The sequence below is a fragment of the Ranitomeya imitator genome, chromosome 1 (assembly GCF_032444005.1).
Source record: "Ranitomeya imitator isolate aRanImi1 chromosome 1, aRanImi1.pri, whole genome shotgun sequence".
NCBI lineage: Eukaryota > Metazoa > Chordata > Amphibia > Anura > Dendrobatidae > Ranitomeya > Ranitomeya imitator.
In genome coordinates, this window is record NC_091282.1 from 681,920,645 (window position 1) to 681,934,153 (window position 13,509).

Consider the following 13,509-nt stretch of genomic DNA (forward strand, 5'->3'; position numbering starts at 1 on the left):
TCTTCAATGGTATCCGTAAAAACGTCAACTAAGGATGCAAAAGACAAGCCTTCACACAGCTCCATCGACGTAAAACATCACTGGTCTCTGAAAATGGCAGAATGACAGAAGCGAAAATATATATATATATTTTAACAATTTTTTTTTTGCCACTCAAATAAGAAAAAAAAATACATGTTTGGTTTCTCCGTCATCGTACTGACCTGGAGAATCATATTTCCAGGTCATTTCTACCTTTTAATGAGCATGTTGACTGCAAATAAAAAAGAAAAAGAATTGTGGAATTGTCCTCTCTTCACAATTTCGCCGCACTTGGATTTTTGTTCCTGCTTTCTGGTACATCACGTGATAAAAAGAATGGTGTCATTCAAAAGCAAAATCCGTACAATTAAAAAAAAGCCCTCATTATGGCTATTTCGAAGGAAAAATAAAGTACAACTCTTGGAAGAAGAGGAAAAAACAAAAACGCACAAATGGAAAACCACCCGGTCGGGAGGGGTTAAAGGAAAGAAAAGTTATGATTTAGTGTAAAAACAGTGAGACTGTGGAATTCTCTGCCACGGAAAGGATCAGGTCTGAAAGTCCTGTAATATTAAAGATTATCTGTCATTACTGGAGATGGTAATTGATAAAGAATATTTTTTTTTCTTTGAAATGTTTTCACAGCTTGTTACACGCAGTGGTGTTTAGTGCACCAACACCCATCGGGATCCTTGTTTATTGCGCCAACACCCATCGGGATCCATGATTAGTGTGCCAACGTCCATCGGGATCCATGTTTAGTGTGCCAACTTCCATCGGGATCCATGTTTAGTGCGCCAATGCCCACAGAGATCCATGTTTAGTTCGCCAGCACCCATCTGGATCCATGTTTAGTGCGCCAGCACCCATCGTGATCCATGTTTATTGCACCGACATCCATCGGGAACCATGTTTATTGTGCCACTATCCATCAGGTTTCATGTTCAAGGGCCAACATCTATTAGGATCCATTCACCCTTGCTATCAAAAGAAAGCTGCAAATTTGTGATGCACAGAATAAAATACCATCACTGGACAAGTGTTAGCATATCTAAACTTTGTTCTTGATTTTTCATATTTGGCAGACACTTGATTTGCTTGCAGATTGGTGGGTGTCCAGATCCTGAGATCTTGGGCCTGTTTCTGTAACGCGTCCGCAGGAGAATGTGAGCATGCCTGTGAGCATGTGCAAGAGAATGTGAGCATGTCTGTGAGCATGCCTGTGAGCATGTGCAAGATAATGTAAGCATGTGCAGGAGAATGTGAGCATGCCTGTGAGCATGTGCAGGAGAATGTGAGCACATGCAGCTCTACTGCGACCTCCAGATAAGCTATCCAACATGTAGACATTCAGAACGACAGGATGATCAGAAATTTGAGTGGCCTCTTCTCATTTCAGTGCCCCTGGTTTCTCTGGTGGTATTAGAGAAAGGGGAAGAGCGTCTTATTGCACATGTTCACTGGTGTCTGACCTAACGTCCAAGGACAGCTTTATGTCAGTGAAACAGGACGGCAGCCATTTTAATTCTATAGATCTTACCTCTCTATACAAAACGATTGTGATTTGCTAATAAAACGTATTTAGGAATTTGTAATAATATTACCTTTCAGTTCTTTATTTTCTTCTATTCCGGTCGGAGCACTTTTAAGCTGTTTTGTCTTGTTTTTTTTTCTCTAGAACAAAGATTTTCTGCAGCTTGATATATCTAAAGGGTTTAAAAGGCAAAATAGCTACTCTCCTAGGAATTCTGAAAAGAGAAGGAGTATTGAAGTCACAACATTTAACCAAGAGGTAACAATGTGTTAAAAATAAAATTCCTAAATACTTAGAAACATCTAAAATGTAGATGGTCTTAGAGACAGTGGTTTTATTCTTTGTAGGGAATGGTTACTTTGCATATTTTTACAGTATGTGAACCAAAGTATACCTGGGTCTTTGCTTTATTTTGTCAGTGCCTACAAATTTAAAAGGCTAATAAAAAATGTAATTTATTATGCTTAGCTTATATAATGCTGTCATATTCCGTAACGCTTTGCAGGCATTATCGTCACTGTCCCCATTAAAGCTCACTATCTATATTCCCTGTCAGTATGTTTTTGGAGTGTGGGACGAAACTGGAGAATGGGGAGGAAACCCACGCAAACACGGAGGACATACAAACTCCTTGTTGTCACTGTAGTTCTGAAATAGTAAAAACTGGAAGGACCAAAAGCGCAATAGGGTGTTGTCTCTTTGGTTCAGGGAGGGCTATTTAGATCTGCTGCTTGTCTGGTTCTGTGTCAGTGATACTTTTGCTTACCTGGCTTGAGTTGTTGACCCAGGTTATCTTTCTGATATCGTTGTGCCTCTGTGTGCTTGTGTGTCCAGTGTATGACCCGGCTTAGACTCTGTTTCTTTTTCTGTCTCTTGGTTCGGTACCACTCTATACTCTTTAGTTCTGACCCCTGGCTCTGTCTTTGACCACTCTCTGTCTTGTTCTTTTGTCCTGCGCTCCCGTCTGGCTACCGACCTCAGCTTCACCCCCACCATCCTTCTGTCTCGTCCCTGGCTACTGACCTCTGCTTGCCTGACTACGTACCCAGCGTTCACCTAGCTGTTGGTTCTCATCGGTTCTCGGAGCTTGGCTCCGCCCCCCGGTGCCTTCCCGGCCGTCACATTATCTGCCAGGTCCTGCTCTGCTTTTCCTCGAGCACTGCGGTGACCGTGCATTCCCTGGCTGTACTGCTTTTCAAGTGTGGCGATCCATTGAAAGACACACAGTGTGTGTGTGTGTGTATGTGTCTTTACAGGTGTTAACTGGATAAAGGATGGGAAACAAATGAACAGTTGTGCTCACCTGGTCAGGGAGTGTGCTCACAACCACTGAAAAAACATAGGCTGCTGCAGACCCATGGAGAAGGAAGCATGGAGAGCTGGCAACAAATTGGCTAAACTTGCGCTGTTGTCAAAAGGGGATGATGAGAAGACACAGATCCACAGTATGTGGTTTCTTGGTTAGTGCGTTTCGCAGTTTCAAACTTCATCAAGAGATGGTGGTTTGCATTGATGAAGAGATTTGAAACTTTGAAACGCATTGACTAAGAAACTGGATACTGTGGATATTTTTCTCATCGTCCTTTTCACTGCAGCGCAGGTTTAACCCTTTTGTTTCCACTTGTCCATAGTTCAGAATTAGTAAATATTGACTTTTCGAAAATGGTCACTATTAAAAATCAAAAAGTTCTAGGTTCATTGTTTCCATTTTGTACAACAAATCTGTAAATCCAGGAGAGAACTCTCTTTTCTGGTTGTGTTCGGTAAATTTTAAACTCCATTGATTTTTATTTGGAAAGAATGCAAAAACAGTGTGTGAAAAATTAAGCACATTCTTACTGCTTGAAGCAAAATCGACTTATGCCGAGACAGCAACGGCAGTTTATAAGAAGTAGTTTACTATTAATATGACAGCACAATTTATTTTATTTTCTTTATATCTGATGATAGATTTTATCTTCAAAATAAAGGAACTGCAATGGGCACAAAATGCATACCAGTTTTTGCAGATCTTTTTATTGCAGGCTTGAACAAATATTTATTGAGGGGAATTTGGAACATTCATTCTATGTGTTTTTCTGAAAGATGTATAGTTGATTTTATATTACTTTGGAGTGAAATGGAATAAAAGATAATGAAATTTATTGCGTTTATAAATTGAGTAAAAGTCAATGGGTCTTAAAGTTTAAACAACATATAAGCAGAGAAGAGATTTCCATCCTGGATTTTCAGATTTTTGTAGAAAATGGAAAAATTTTAACTAAACTATTTTTTTTTAAGACCTATTGATGCGAGCAGCCTTTTTGATTTTAATAGTGGCTATTTAAAATATTTAACAAAATTGAACAGATTGAAAGGATAAATGGGAATTGTTCAAAGGGGGAAGATATTAATGATCAGGCAAAAGTAATAACCAAAAGACTGACGTATAAGAACTATTGAGTAACCAGAATAGGAGTGAAAGGTGGAGTGTAATTTAGAAGTAAGGATGGTTGTCAACAGAAGAAAGGAAAGCATTTAGTTAAAAACAATAGTGGGGAAAAATAAAAACATTTTAGGCTTCGCTTCACATTTGTTGTTAGATCTAGCAACAAATGTGAAACCTAAAATGTCTTTATTTTCCCCATTTTATTTTATTTTTTTGTAACCCATGCTCAAATGCAAAACATCCGGAAAACAAAGCCCATAATCTTAAATGCGCCATTCCACAGAAGTAGTTCAGACGATCTCCAGATATAATTTTAGATATCCTAGAACAATAAAAGATAAAGTTGCTATGTCAAATCCAAAATTTAACCCTTCACATTGTATGTTAGATTTGGGAAGGAGTTCCAGAAAATGGATGTACCAGTACGTTTTTGTGAGCGTCTATGCGCAGGAGCTGTCCCGGACATGATCCCCACAGGAGCTCTTAGCTGACCTCAAAGCTCCTGAAGCAATAGCCAGAGTCAGTATTAGCATCATCCTAGGCTGTTTAACCCTTTTAGATGCTGTGATCAATGTTGACTGCTGGATCTAAATGGTTGGGAGAGGGAAGGAGGTCTCTCTTCACCCTATGCTGTGCTGTAATCTCTAGGTGCAGCTTATCTCTAGATCTGCTGCTAAGTAGAGTTTATTTAAGGTGACCAGTTCCCTTTAAGTTTCCCATAAAGGTACCGTCACACTAAGCGACGCTGCAGCGATACCGACAACGATCCCGATCGCTGCAGCGTCGCTGTTTGGTCGCTGGAGAGCTGTCACACAGACAGCTCTCCAGCGACCAACTATGCCGGTAACCAGGGTAAACATCGGGTTACTAAGCGCAGGGCCGCGCTTAGTAACCCAATGTTTACCCTGGTTACCAGCGTAAAAGTAAAAAAAAAAAAAACACTACATACTTACCTTCCGCTGTCTGTCCCTCGGCGCTCTGCTTCTCTGCCCTGTGTAAGCACAGCGGCCGGAAAGCAGAGTGGTGACGTCACCGCTCTGCTTTCCGGCCGCTGTGCTTACACAGGGCAGAGAAGCAGAGCGCCGAGGGACAGACAGCGGAAGGTAAGTATGTAGTGTTTGGTTTTTTTTTACTTTTACGCTGGTAACCAGGGTAAACATCGGGTTACTAAGCGCGGCCCTGCGCTTAGTAACCCGATGTTTACCCTGGTTACCAGCGAAGACATCACTGAATCGGCGTCACACACGCCGATTCAGCGATGTCAGCAGGAAGTCCAGCGACGAAATAAAGTGCTGGACTTTCTGCAGCGACCAACGACATCACAGCAGGATTCTGATCGCTGCTGTGTGTCAAACTGAACGATATTGCTAGCCAGGACGCTGCAACATCACGGATCGCTAGCGATATCGTTTAGTGTGACGGTACCCTTAGTTTTCAATGACTAAGTAACTAAAAGGTAAGTACTTTTTTTTTCATGCAGTATCCATTCTCAAACAAGTGCCATCAGAGCGCACAGCTTTTGGCACCAGCTTACTCCCAATTCTTAAATGAAGAGTGCTCATTTGAGCATGCACATTTATCTGAGATCAAGTGGATATAATTGCAAAATGTAAAGCTTTGTCATATGTTCAAACCTTATAATGTAAAATGAGATTTCAGAGTTAGACATGTTTTTGTTTCTTTTCAGATGTTGGATGAAATGGAAAAAAATATTGAACCCAAGGACATTTACGATGCAAGCATGATCACTACATCTGGAGTTGCTCTAGAAAGTATTTTAGCAACTACTGACAGCCAGCCATTTAAAGAAGGAACAGAAAGTTATTCTGATGTCTGTAAGCCTCTGGAAAATGGGATTATCGATCATGCAGAAGACATAAAGGCTTTTAGCAGTGAAGAGGATGAAGAGGAAGTGAACGTCCATGAATCATCTAGCATCCTTCCTTCATCTGTGTTGGATCAAGCCAGTGTGATTGCTGAGAGATTCATTAATAATCTCTCTAGGAGGAGCAGTTTGGCTTTGGAGGATGGAAAAGCCATCGGGTATATAACTCCAAGGCATTTGAGCAGGAGCAGCAGTTTGATAAATTTAGATGGCTCAGACAGAATCGTGTGTCAGAATGGATCCTCTGATTTTTTAAAGTCTCATCAAGATGTTTTGCCAAATGGTGAAAAGTCTTGCGTAGAGGCTTCACTCAGTAAAGTTAATTCGGTTGAAAATGTTTTTGAAGAAAAACAAAGACCAATTGGTAAACTAAGAGAGTCAGTTCTCTCCTACCAAGACAGGCAACTTATCGACAAGATAAAAACATATTATGACAAGGCAGAACATCACGATGTAGCTTTCAGCATCAAACGCAGAGAAAGCTTAACATACATTCCGGCCGGAGTTGTTAAAAACTCTATATTTAAAATGAACACTCTCCCAGCATATAAGAATCAAAGACCGAGAGCTGAAATACCTTCCAGTAGTCCCATTAGTGAGAATAGTCAGCACCCCACATATGTAGGTGTTTCTGCTCTTGAAGAAAAAGTGGGTCCAGCCTTCTCAATTACACCCATGGAACTCCCCAGTATATCTTCTAAGAGTGACGTTTTGGAAAAGCAACTTCTAGTTTCTGATGAGGTCTTCAAGTGTTCATCAGAAATGGTGAAGGTGTTTGATCAAATTGAAAAAAGTAAAAATGCAAATGACAGCTCAATTATCTATCAATCAAGATTTGTGGAAAATCCAGTGCAGCCTGATGAACCACTCATAATAATTGAGGAGAGTGATTTGGGTACAATTCGAGAAGAATACCAAAATCATACACCAAACAATTCACCTCCTGAACAGATGAGAAATCAGGGCAACAATGAGAGTTTTAGTGGTCAGGACTACAAGACTCCAACTAAGGAAAGTCCCACATTTCTGGAGCTTGCCAACTATATCGACGTAAATCTGTCAGACAATGTGAAGAACAGAGTCTATCAACTTGCTAGGCAATACAGCCAGCGGATTAAATGCAATAAACCCGTTGCTTACAGGCGTCTTTGGGAAATAGAGGATGACATGAGAAGGGGCAGTCTACCTACTGTAAAAGAGGAAAAAAACGAAAGAAAATGTAAGCATTTTATAGTGTTTTCAAAAGAAGTTTCATTTAGGCACAGAAATGACTTTTTCTCAAGTACAACCGGGATTTTAGCACATCAAAGTTTGATAGGTGGTGGGACTCTGGATGCTGGTGGTGGCTAGATGTACTGAGTTGTACGTCAATGGAATGTAGGACTTGGCCGGGTACTGCACATCACCCTCCTATTGATTAGAATAGGTGGTGGATGTACAGCACCCAGCTGCAGTCACTAAACAGTTGACAGAGCTGTACTGCAGAGCGCCGCAACTGAGCAGTTTCGGATGGTATTGGAAAAAGTTAATTGGCTGGAATGTCGGTTTTTGCAGCAATACTGATAAGTATTGATGACCTATCCTAGGGATAGCTAACAAAGTGCCACTCTGTAACGTTATAGCATGCAGACATGAAACATATCAATTTGGAATTGCATTACTGCTCTAGAAAATTGGAAAAAACAAAGATACTTAGCACATACATTGGCCAGTTCAGGTATGACCAGCGGCCATGACAAGGCAATCTTCTTTGCTGGGAACCAAACCCTATGGGAATCCTCTCATGGGCTGATAAATGTAGGCTTTCAGCAAAGGAGAGGATTCACATTGGATTAGGTTCCAAGCAAGGAGGTGCTTTGAAACAAAGCTCTAAAATATGCAAATTGCTCCTCAAAATTTAAGCATGGTAGTATTTAGCTAGAGATGGGTGGATTGATTTGAGGGACTGTTCCATCAGCTAGGTCAGTATTTTCTGGACAAGAGGCTTTCAAATCTTTTACCTTGGGGATCCCCAGCGCAATGTCATCTGTTTAGTGATAAGCCAGCCAAACCAATCATCTTCATGCTGCAATGATTATGTCATGCCAGTTTGGCTAATCAGAAGCCGCCCTGGGTTACAGTAGGTAAGAGATTTGCGAGCCTCCCATCCTGGGTTGCTAGACATCCAGAAATTCTGTATTCGTCTGTTAAATACAGCACTTTTTTGTCCGGTCTGTTAAAAAATAAATAAATAAATGTATGCGTACGTGATTTCTTGGATGCTGAAGAAACTTATACAGATTATTACTGAAATTCTCATCATTTTACCGTTCACAGTGACTGCAGCTGATGTCTTCATATCAGAATTATGGGCTGTAGACATGGATCATTTATTTATTTATTTTGGTTTTTCAAAAATGTTGTTTGTCCATTATTTTTTGATTAGCTGCCCAGAAAAAATAAAAAGTCATGTTGGCAACCCTTCTTCCATCCAGTGGCCAAAGACTTCTGACCAGGCTGATGGACTGGAGAACCGCAAATTGATCGGCCCACTTATCCATTTCTATTATTTTATATGGAGATTTTGATTTATTAAATTATCAGATAGGTTCAACAATGTTTAGAAATGTTTGTAAAATTTATTATTTTTTTGTTTGCTTTAGGTAAACTGAAGACTGTACTTTCTTTACCTCTGGACAATCATATGGTTTCACAGGAGCACAGCCCAACGATTGCAACGCCTTCTCCTTTATACAGTGAGAAGTCTCCCAGGCGATTATTATTCGATTCTCCTGATGGCTCCAACACACATTCCCCATTAAAATCCGACTGCAAAAGCCCCCTGAGTCCGGTCACAACAGAAATATTCCATTGGCCGGATGTCCGAGAACTGAGATCGAGGTACACAAGTACTGCTGGACTCGTCAAAAACCTTCCAGTTAACAGAAGCCTATCGGTACCTGATAAATTGATGGATGACCATGTGGGAAATTTGCCAGATGTATGTAACATAAATTACATTAGTCCTTCACACAAAAAGAATATAAAACATTCAGTGAGCATGAAAAGTGTATCAGAGGAAATAAATCTTTTTGATAAAGTAGACGTCCAAAATCCAAGTAGGACTGCAAGTCCTGAAGCCCTGCGCAATGGGGACCATGGGCAAGTGATAAATGACTGCTACTACATTAGCGCAGAAGCTCCTCTAGAAAACAACAAAAAAATAATAATTTTGGAAAAGATTTCTCCTGCCTCTGTCTGCGATGTAGACGACACCTACGTACACATCAGATCCCCAACCAGCAGAGAGAAGATTTCAATAAAAGCCGTCATAGAACGATGCAAAGCTTATCAGGATACCGAGGAATATAAAATAAGGGAAAGTCTCCTCAACTCGGATGGTTCATCAGACGTTACACCAGAACAATCAAAACCGAAAGACTTAACCACTAATGACATTGCGCTGCAAAATAGAGTCAGGAACTTAAGAGAGAAGTTCCAAACCTTAAATTCAAAAGTCAGCACTCAGAATTAACTATTTGATGAACTGAAGAATTTATATGTATAACCATTAAACGGAATCTTTCAGCAACATTTTGCTGTTTAATCTGAGAGCAGCATAGTGTAGAGGGAGGGAGCCTGAGTCCACGGATGTGTCACTTTCTAGGCTGTGTGCTGTAATTTCAATACAATCAGTGTTTTATTAGCAGAAGATTATCACTGCCAGACTAGGTGCAGCGAGCAAAAAAGTCCAGCTAATCTGTGTGACCCCGCCCCCATCACTGATTAGCAGCTTGCTGACAATTTACACTGGAAGCTGCCAATCAGGGGTGTGGGCGGGGTTATACACAGCTCAGCAATCTGACCACTGCTACGTGTATAGATTACATAGTAAAAACCTGCTGAGCGATTCCCTTTAAGGCAAAATGTCAATTGAATTTTCTGTTTAATGAGATGCACAAGGTTTCACAATTATATATTTATGAGTAGCACAGAAATATACAGCAAAATCACTATTTATAGAGGGACAGTTTGATGATAGAATGAGCATCTTTGTATATAGTGTATTTTATTAACCATACATGTGTGTGTATATTGTTGTCCTCATTTACGTTGAATATTATATTGATACAGTTTTGTTTTTTTGCTAAAACCTTTCACTACAGTTTTGGAAAAATAAATCTCTCTTAAATGAATGAATTTATGTGGATCAAAAAATAACTTACTGAAATATTACATCTCTGCCTAGCTTGAGAACAAAAATGCCATGTGTCACATATAATATATACATATATATATATATTTATACTTATCTGGCAAAAATTAAGAGACCATTGCAAATTTTTCAGTTTGTCTAATTTTTCTCTTTATAGGTATATTTTTGAGTAAAATGTAAATTGTTCTTTTATTCTATAAACTACTGACAACATGTCTCCGAAGTTCCAAGCAATACATTTTGTAATTATTTTCTGAAAATGAGAAATTGTCAAAGTAACAAAAAATGCATTGCTTGCAGACCTCAAATAATGCAAAAAAAAAGTGTATAATCATTTAGAAACAACAATGCTAATGTCTTAACGCAGGGAGAGATCAGAAATCAATATTTTGTGGAATAACCATGATTTTTAATCCCAGCTTTCATGCGTCTTGGCATGCTTTCCACCAGTCTTTCACACTGCTTCTGGGTGACCTTATTCCACTCCTGGTACAAAAATGTAAGCAGGTCTTGTTTGTTTGATGGCTTGTGACTATCTATCTTCCTCTTGATTGGCACCCACAGTCCCTCGTCACTACCTGACATCAACACTCTGCGGATCAATCTGTTCATCCCTAGTTGGAACCAAAAAGTGAGTATAACATTTGCCACAACACAGAACACGCGACAGAAAGAACCAAAATAATTTTTAATTTAGTGAAAATCAACAATGCATTAAACATTTGTTGATTTCGTACAAGCACCATAAGTTTTCAACACACGGAAAATCATACCAAACAAAAGAAAACAAAAACACCAAAAATGTAAAGGTGTCCACAAACCTGAATCTAGCTCTTTTTACCAAGTAACCGTTCCTCAGGTGACCATAAGTAGTCTGCATATAGGTCCCTGATGCACAGGCCATAGGTTCCATCTCTTGCTGATGGTGCCACATCCTGCTTAACAGATTAGATAGACTGGGGATTTGGCACTACATCAACTATGGAATGATAGATTGTACTATAATTTAGCAGGATCACCTCCTTGATATTATCAGGATCGATTTAATTGCTTCTAAGGAAATCTTGCCACTTGGAAATCAAAATCCCAAAGTCACACTCCACCCACAGGCGGGCTCATATAAACCAATAGTTGAAAATGTGCTTATGAGTATCCAACCCATCCTGAAGGAAAGGGACGCGTTACATTCATGGACAGGCTAAATTCTTCATCTCCATAAAATCTGATCAACCCTATAAGTGTGGAAGATGCAAACATCTGTTGCACCTCTATAAGTCCCAACAGCCTCCAGTAGAAGCCATTAATTGCTATCAGCCATGACCAACAGCATCACCGAAAAATACTGTTTGTAATTTTAAAAAACTGGAACCTAAGTTAAGTGACCTTTTAAGCTGAACATGCTTTTTGTCCAGTGTCCCAACACAGTTCGTAAACTGTGCCACATCCAGGAATCCCTGGCAATGAACAACCACTCCTGCGCCGTTGGATGAGGAATGACCTTGGTCATCAGGTGTACCCATATGAGTTCACACATTTCCCAGTCAATCGCTGGGATGGTGGACCTGCCAAGTAGAAATTCAAAGTGCAGTGATGCAATAAAGCTCTGAGAGGAAAGAAACAAAGTTTATTACGATGTGGACAGTGCTTAAGACATATCCTCTGCAAAGTGGTGGTGTTCATTTTATTTGGCCAATACATAACAGAAACTAGTACAAACGAGACTCAATAAATCAACATTACACTCACTTCATAATCACAAGTAGTCTTCCCTCTACCGATGTACATACAGTAGTCTCTGTAAAGTTGTTTTGGCCACAATTCATTCACTAGCCAAACAAATGTCCAAAAAGATGGTAAAAGGTAATAAACTTAGAAGAGTCCCTGTAAAGTTCTGCATACAACGCATAGAAATGCCAATATGACTGGTACTGGAAGACAATATGGTGAACCCATGGCCTTCAAACTCCTCCGTAGGTTTTCCGCAAATGTGTCATCACTCTCCCAAATGCCAAGACATAAGCCAAGCCAAAAAAAACATGATCAACTGGAAAACTATACATGTTGGTCACACAAAAAGCACTGCAACAATGAACTCTTGTGTCACAAACTACAGAAAATTGATTCTGATGGGCTCAAAACCAAGGTTCAGATTCATTTTTTTTTTTATTTGGAAAACGCGTATGCTGAAAATTGGACATATGGGCTAAAATCTGATGAAAATCGGGCCATAGACCAAAGACTTGGATGAGAATTGGTCCAATTTTCACATCGGTAAAAAAAAACCTGGCATATGAAGTAGCCCTTATGGAACTAGTCGTTGAATAAATAAATGTCCCTTTTCATCCTTTTTTTCATGCCATGAATATGGCTGTATCAATCATGCTAGCTGTGGTTCCTCTTGGCAAGGCATTGTACATTTGCCCTAAATGATTTTTCGTCGTTGAAAGTATATTAGTTCACTATTTGGCAACTGTGACACATTATATAGTGACAGCTGCTGGGCTGATCAGATCATGTGATCGATGTTGCCTTGCAATGGAGAAGCCATTAACCCTTTTACCCCCAAGGGTGGTTTGCACGTTAATGACCGGGACACTTTTTGCAATTCTGACCACTGTCCCTTTATGAGGTAATAACTCTGGAACGCTTCAACGTATTGCACTGATTCTGAGATTGTTTTTCCAGGACATACTGTACTTCATGATACATAGATAAAATAAAATTACATTTAAATTAAAAATAAAATTTCGATATGACTTGTGTTTGTAAAAAAAAAAAAAATGGAAATTTGCCGGAAATTTCGAAAATTTTGCAATTTTCAAACTATGTATTGTGTGATGCAGTGACCCCTGTGGCAGCTAGGGGGCGCTGTGTGTGCTCCTTGGGATATGCATGGAGGCATATTTGTTATAATCGTGGTGTAACAGTGACTGGCAGTGTTGTGAATGGCCGATATGTGTCACAGAGGGAGTCTGCGTTGTAAGTCTGATGTAATGTTGTTCTGGGACCTGTAGTCCCTCAAGAGTTGGTGTAGTTGTAAGGGAGACTTACTAGGCTAGTTATGTGAGATGGGCGGGACAAACTAGCCACACATCCACACTCCCACCCAGGGGAGTGGTTGAGTATATAATGTGACCAGGGTGTGGGTCACATGTTCCTGTGTGGTTCCAGTGTTTGGACCTGAGTGGTGAAGGTCCTGGAAGTATGTGTTGGATTTCCTGGGAGTAGGAGTCCTGAAGAGCACATGCTGATGTGTTGGATTTCCTGGGAGTAGGAGTCCTGAAGAGCACATGGTGGGGCTTCAGACCTGGTGGCCTGGGGTGTTGGACTGACGTCCTGAATAGCACCCGGACAGGTCACATGCCTGGGATGTTGGACGAAAGTCCTGAATAGCACCTGGACAGGTCACATGTGTGATTCCTGGAGAGCACAGTATGTGTTGGATT

General features: G+C 40.2%; 1 protein-coding gene across 1 annotated transcript in view; it reads left to right on the forward strand.

The window, feature by feature from the left end:
- The window catches only part of PLEKHG3 (pleckstrin homology and RhoGEF domain containing G3), a 58,330-nt gene extending 48,287 nt beyond the window's left edge, over positions 1–10,043 (forward strand). Inside the window, exons 18-20 of the mRNA XM_069730140.1 lie at positions 1,700–1,813; positions 5,671–7,087; positions 8,511–10,043. Of these exons, the coding sequence (XP_069586241.1) occupies positions 1,700–1,813; positions 5,671–7,087; positions 8,511–9,382 (2,403 nt within the window). The 3' untranslated portion in view covers positions 9,383–10,043. The remainder of the gene's footprint in view (positions 1–1,699; positions 1,814–5,670; positions 7,088–8,510) is intronic.
- Positions 10,044–13,509: the final 3,466 nt, after the last annotated feature.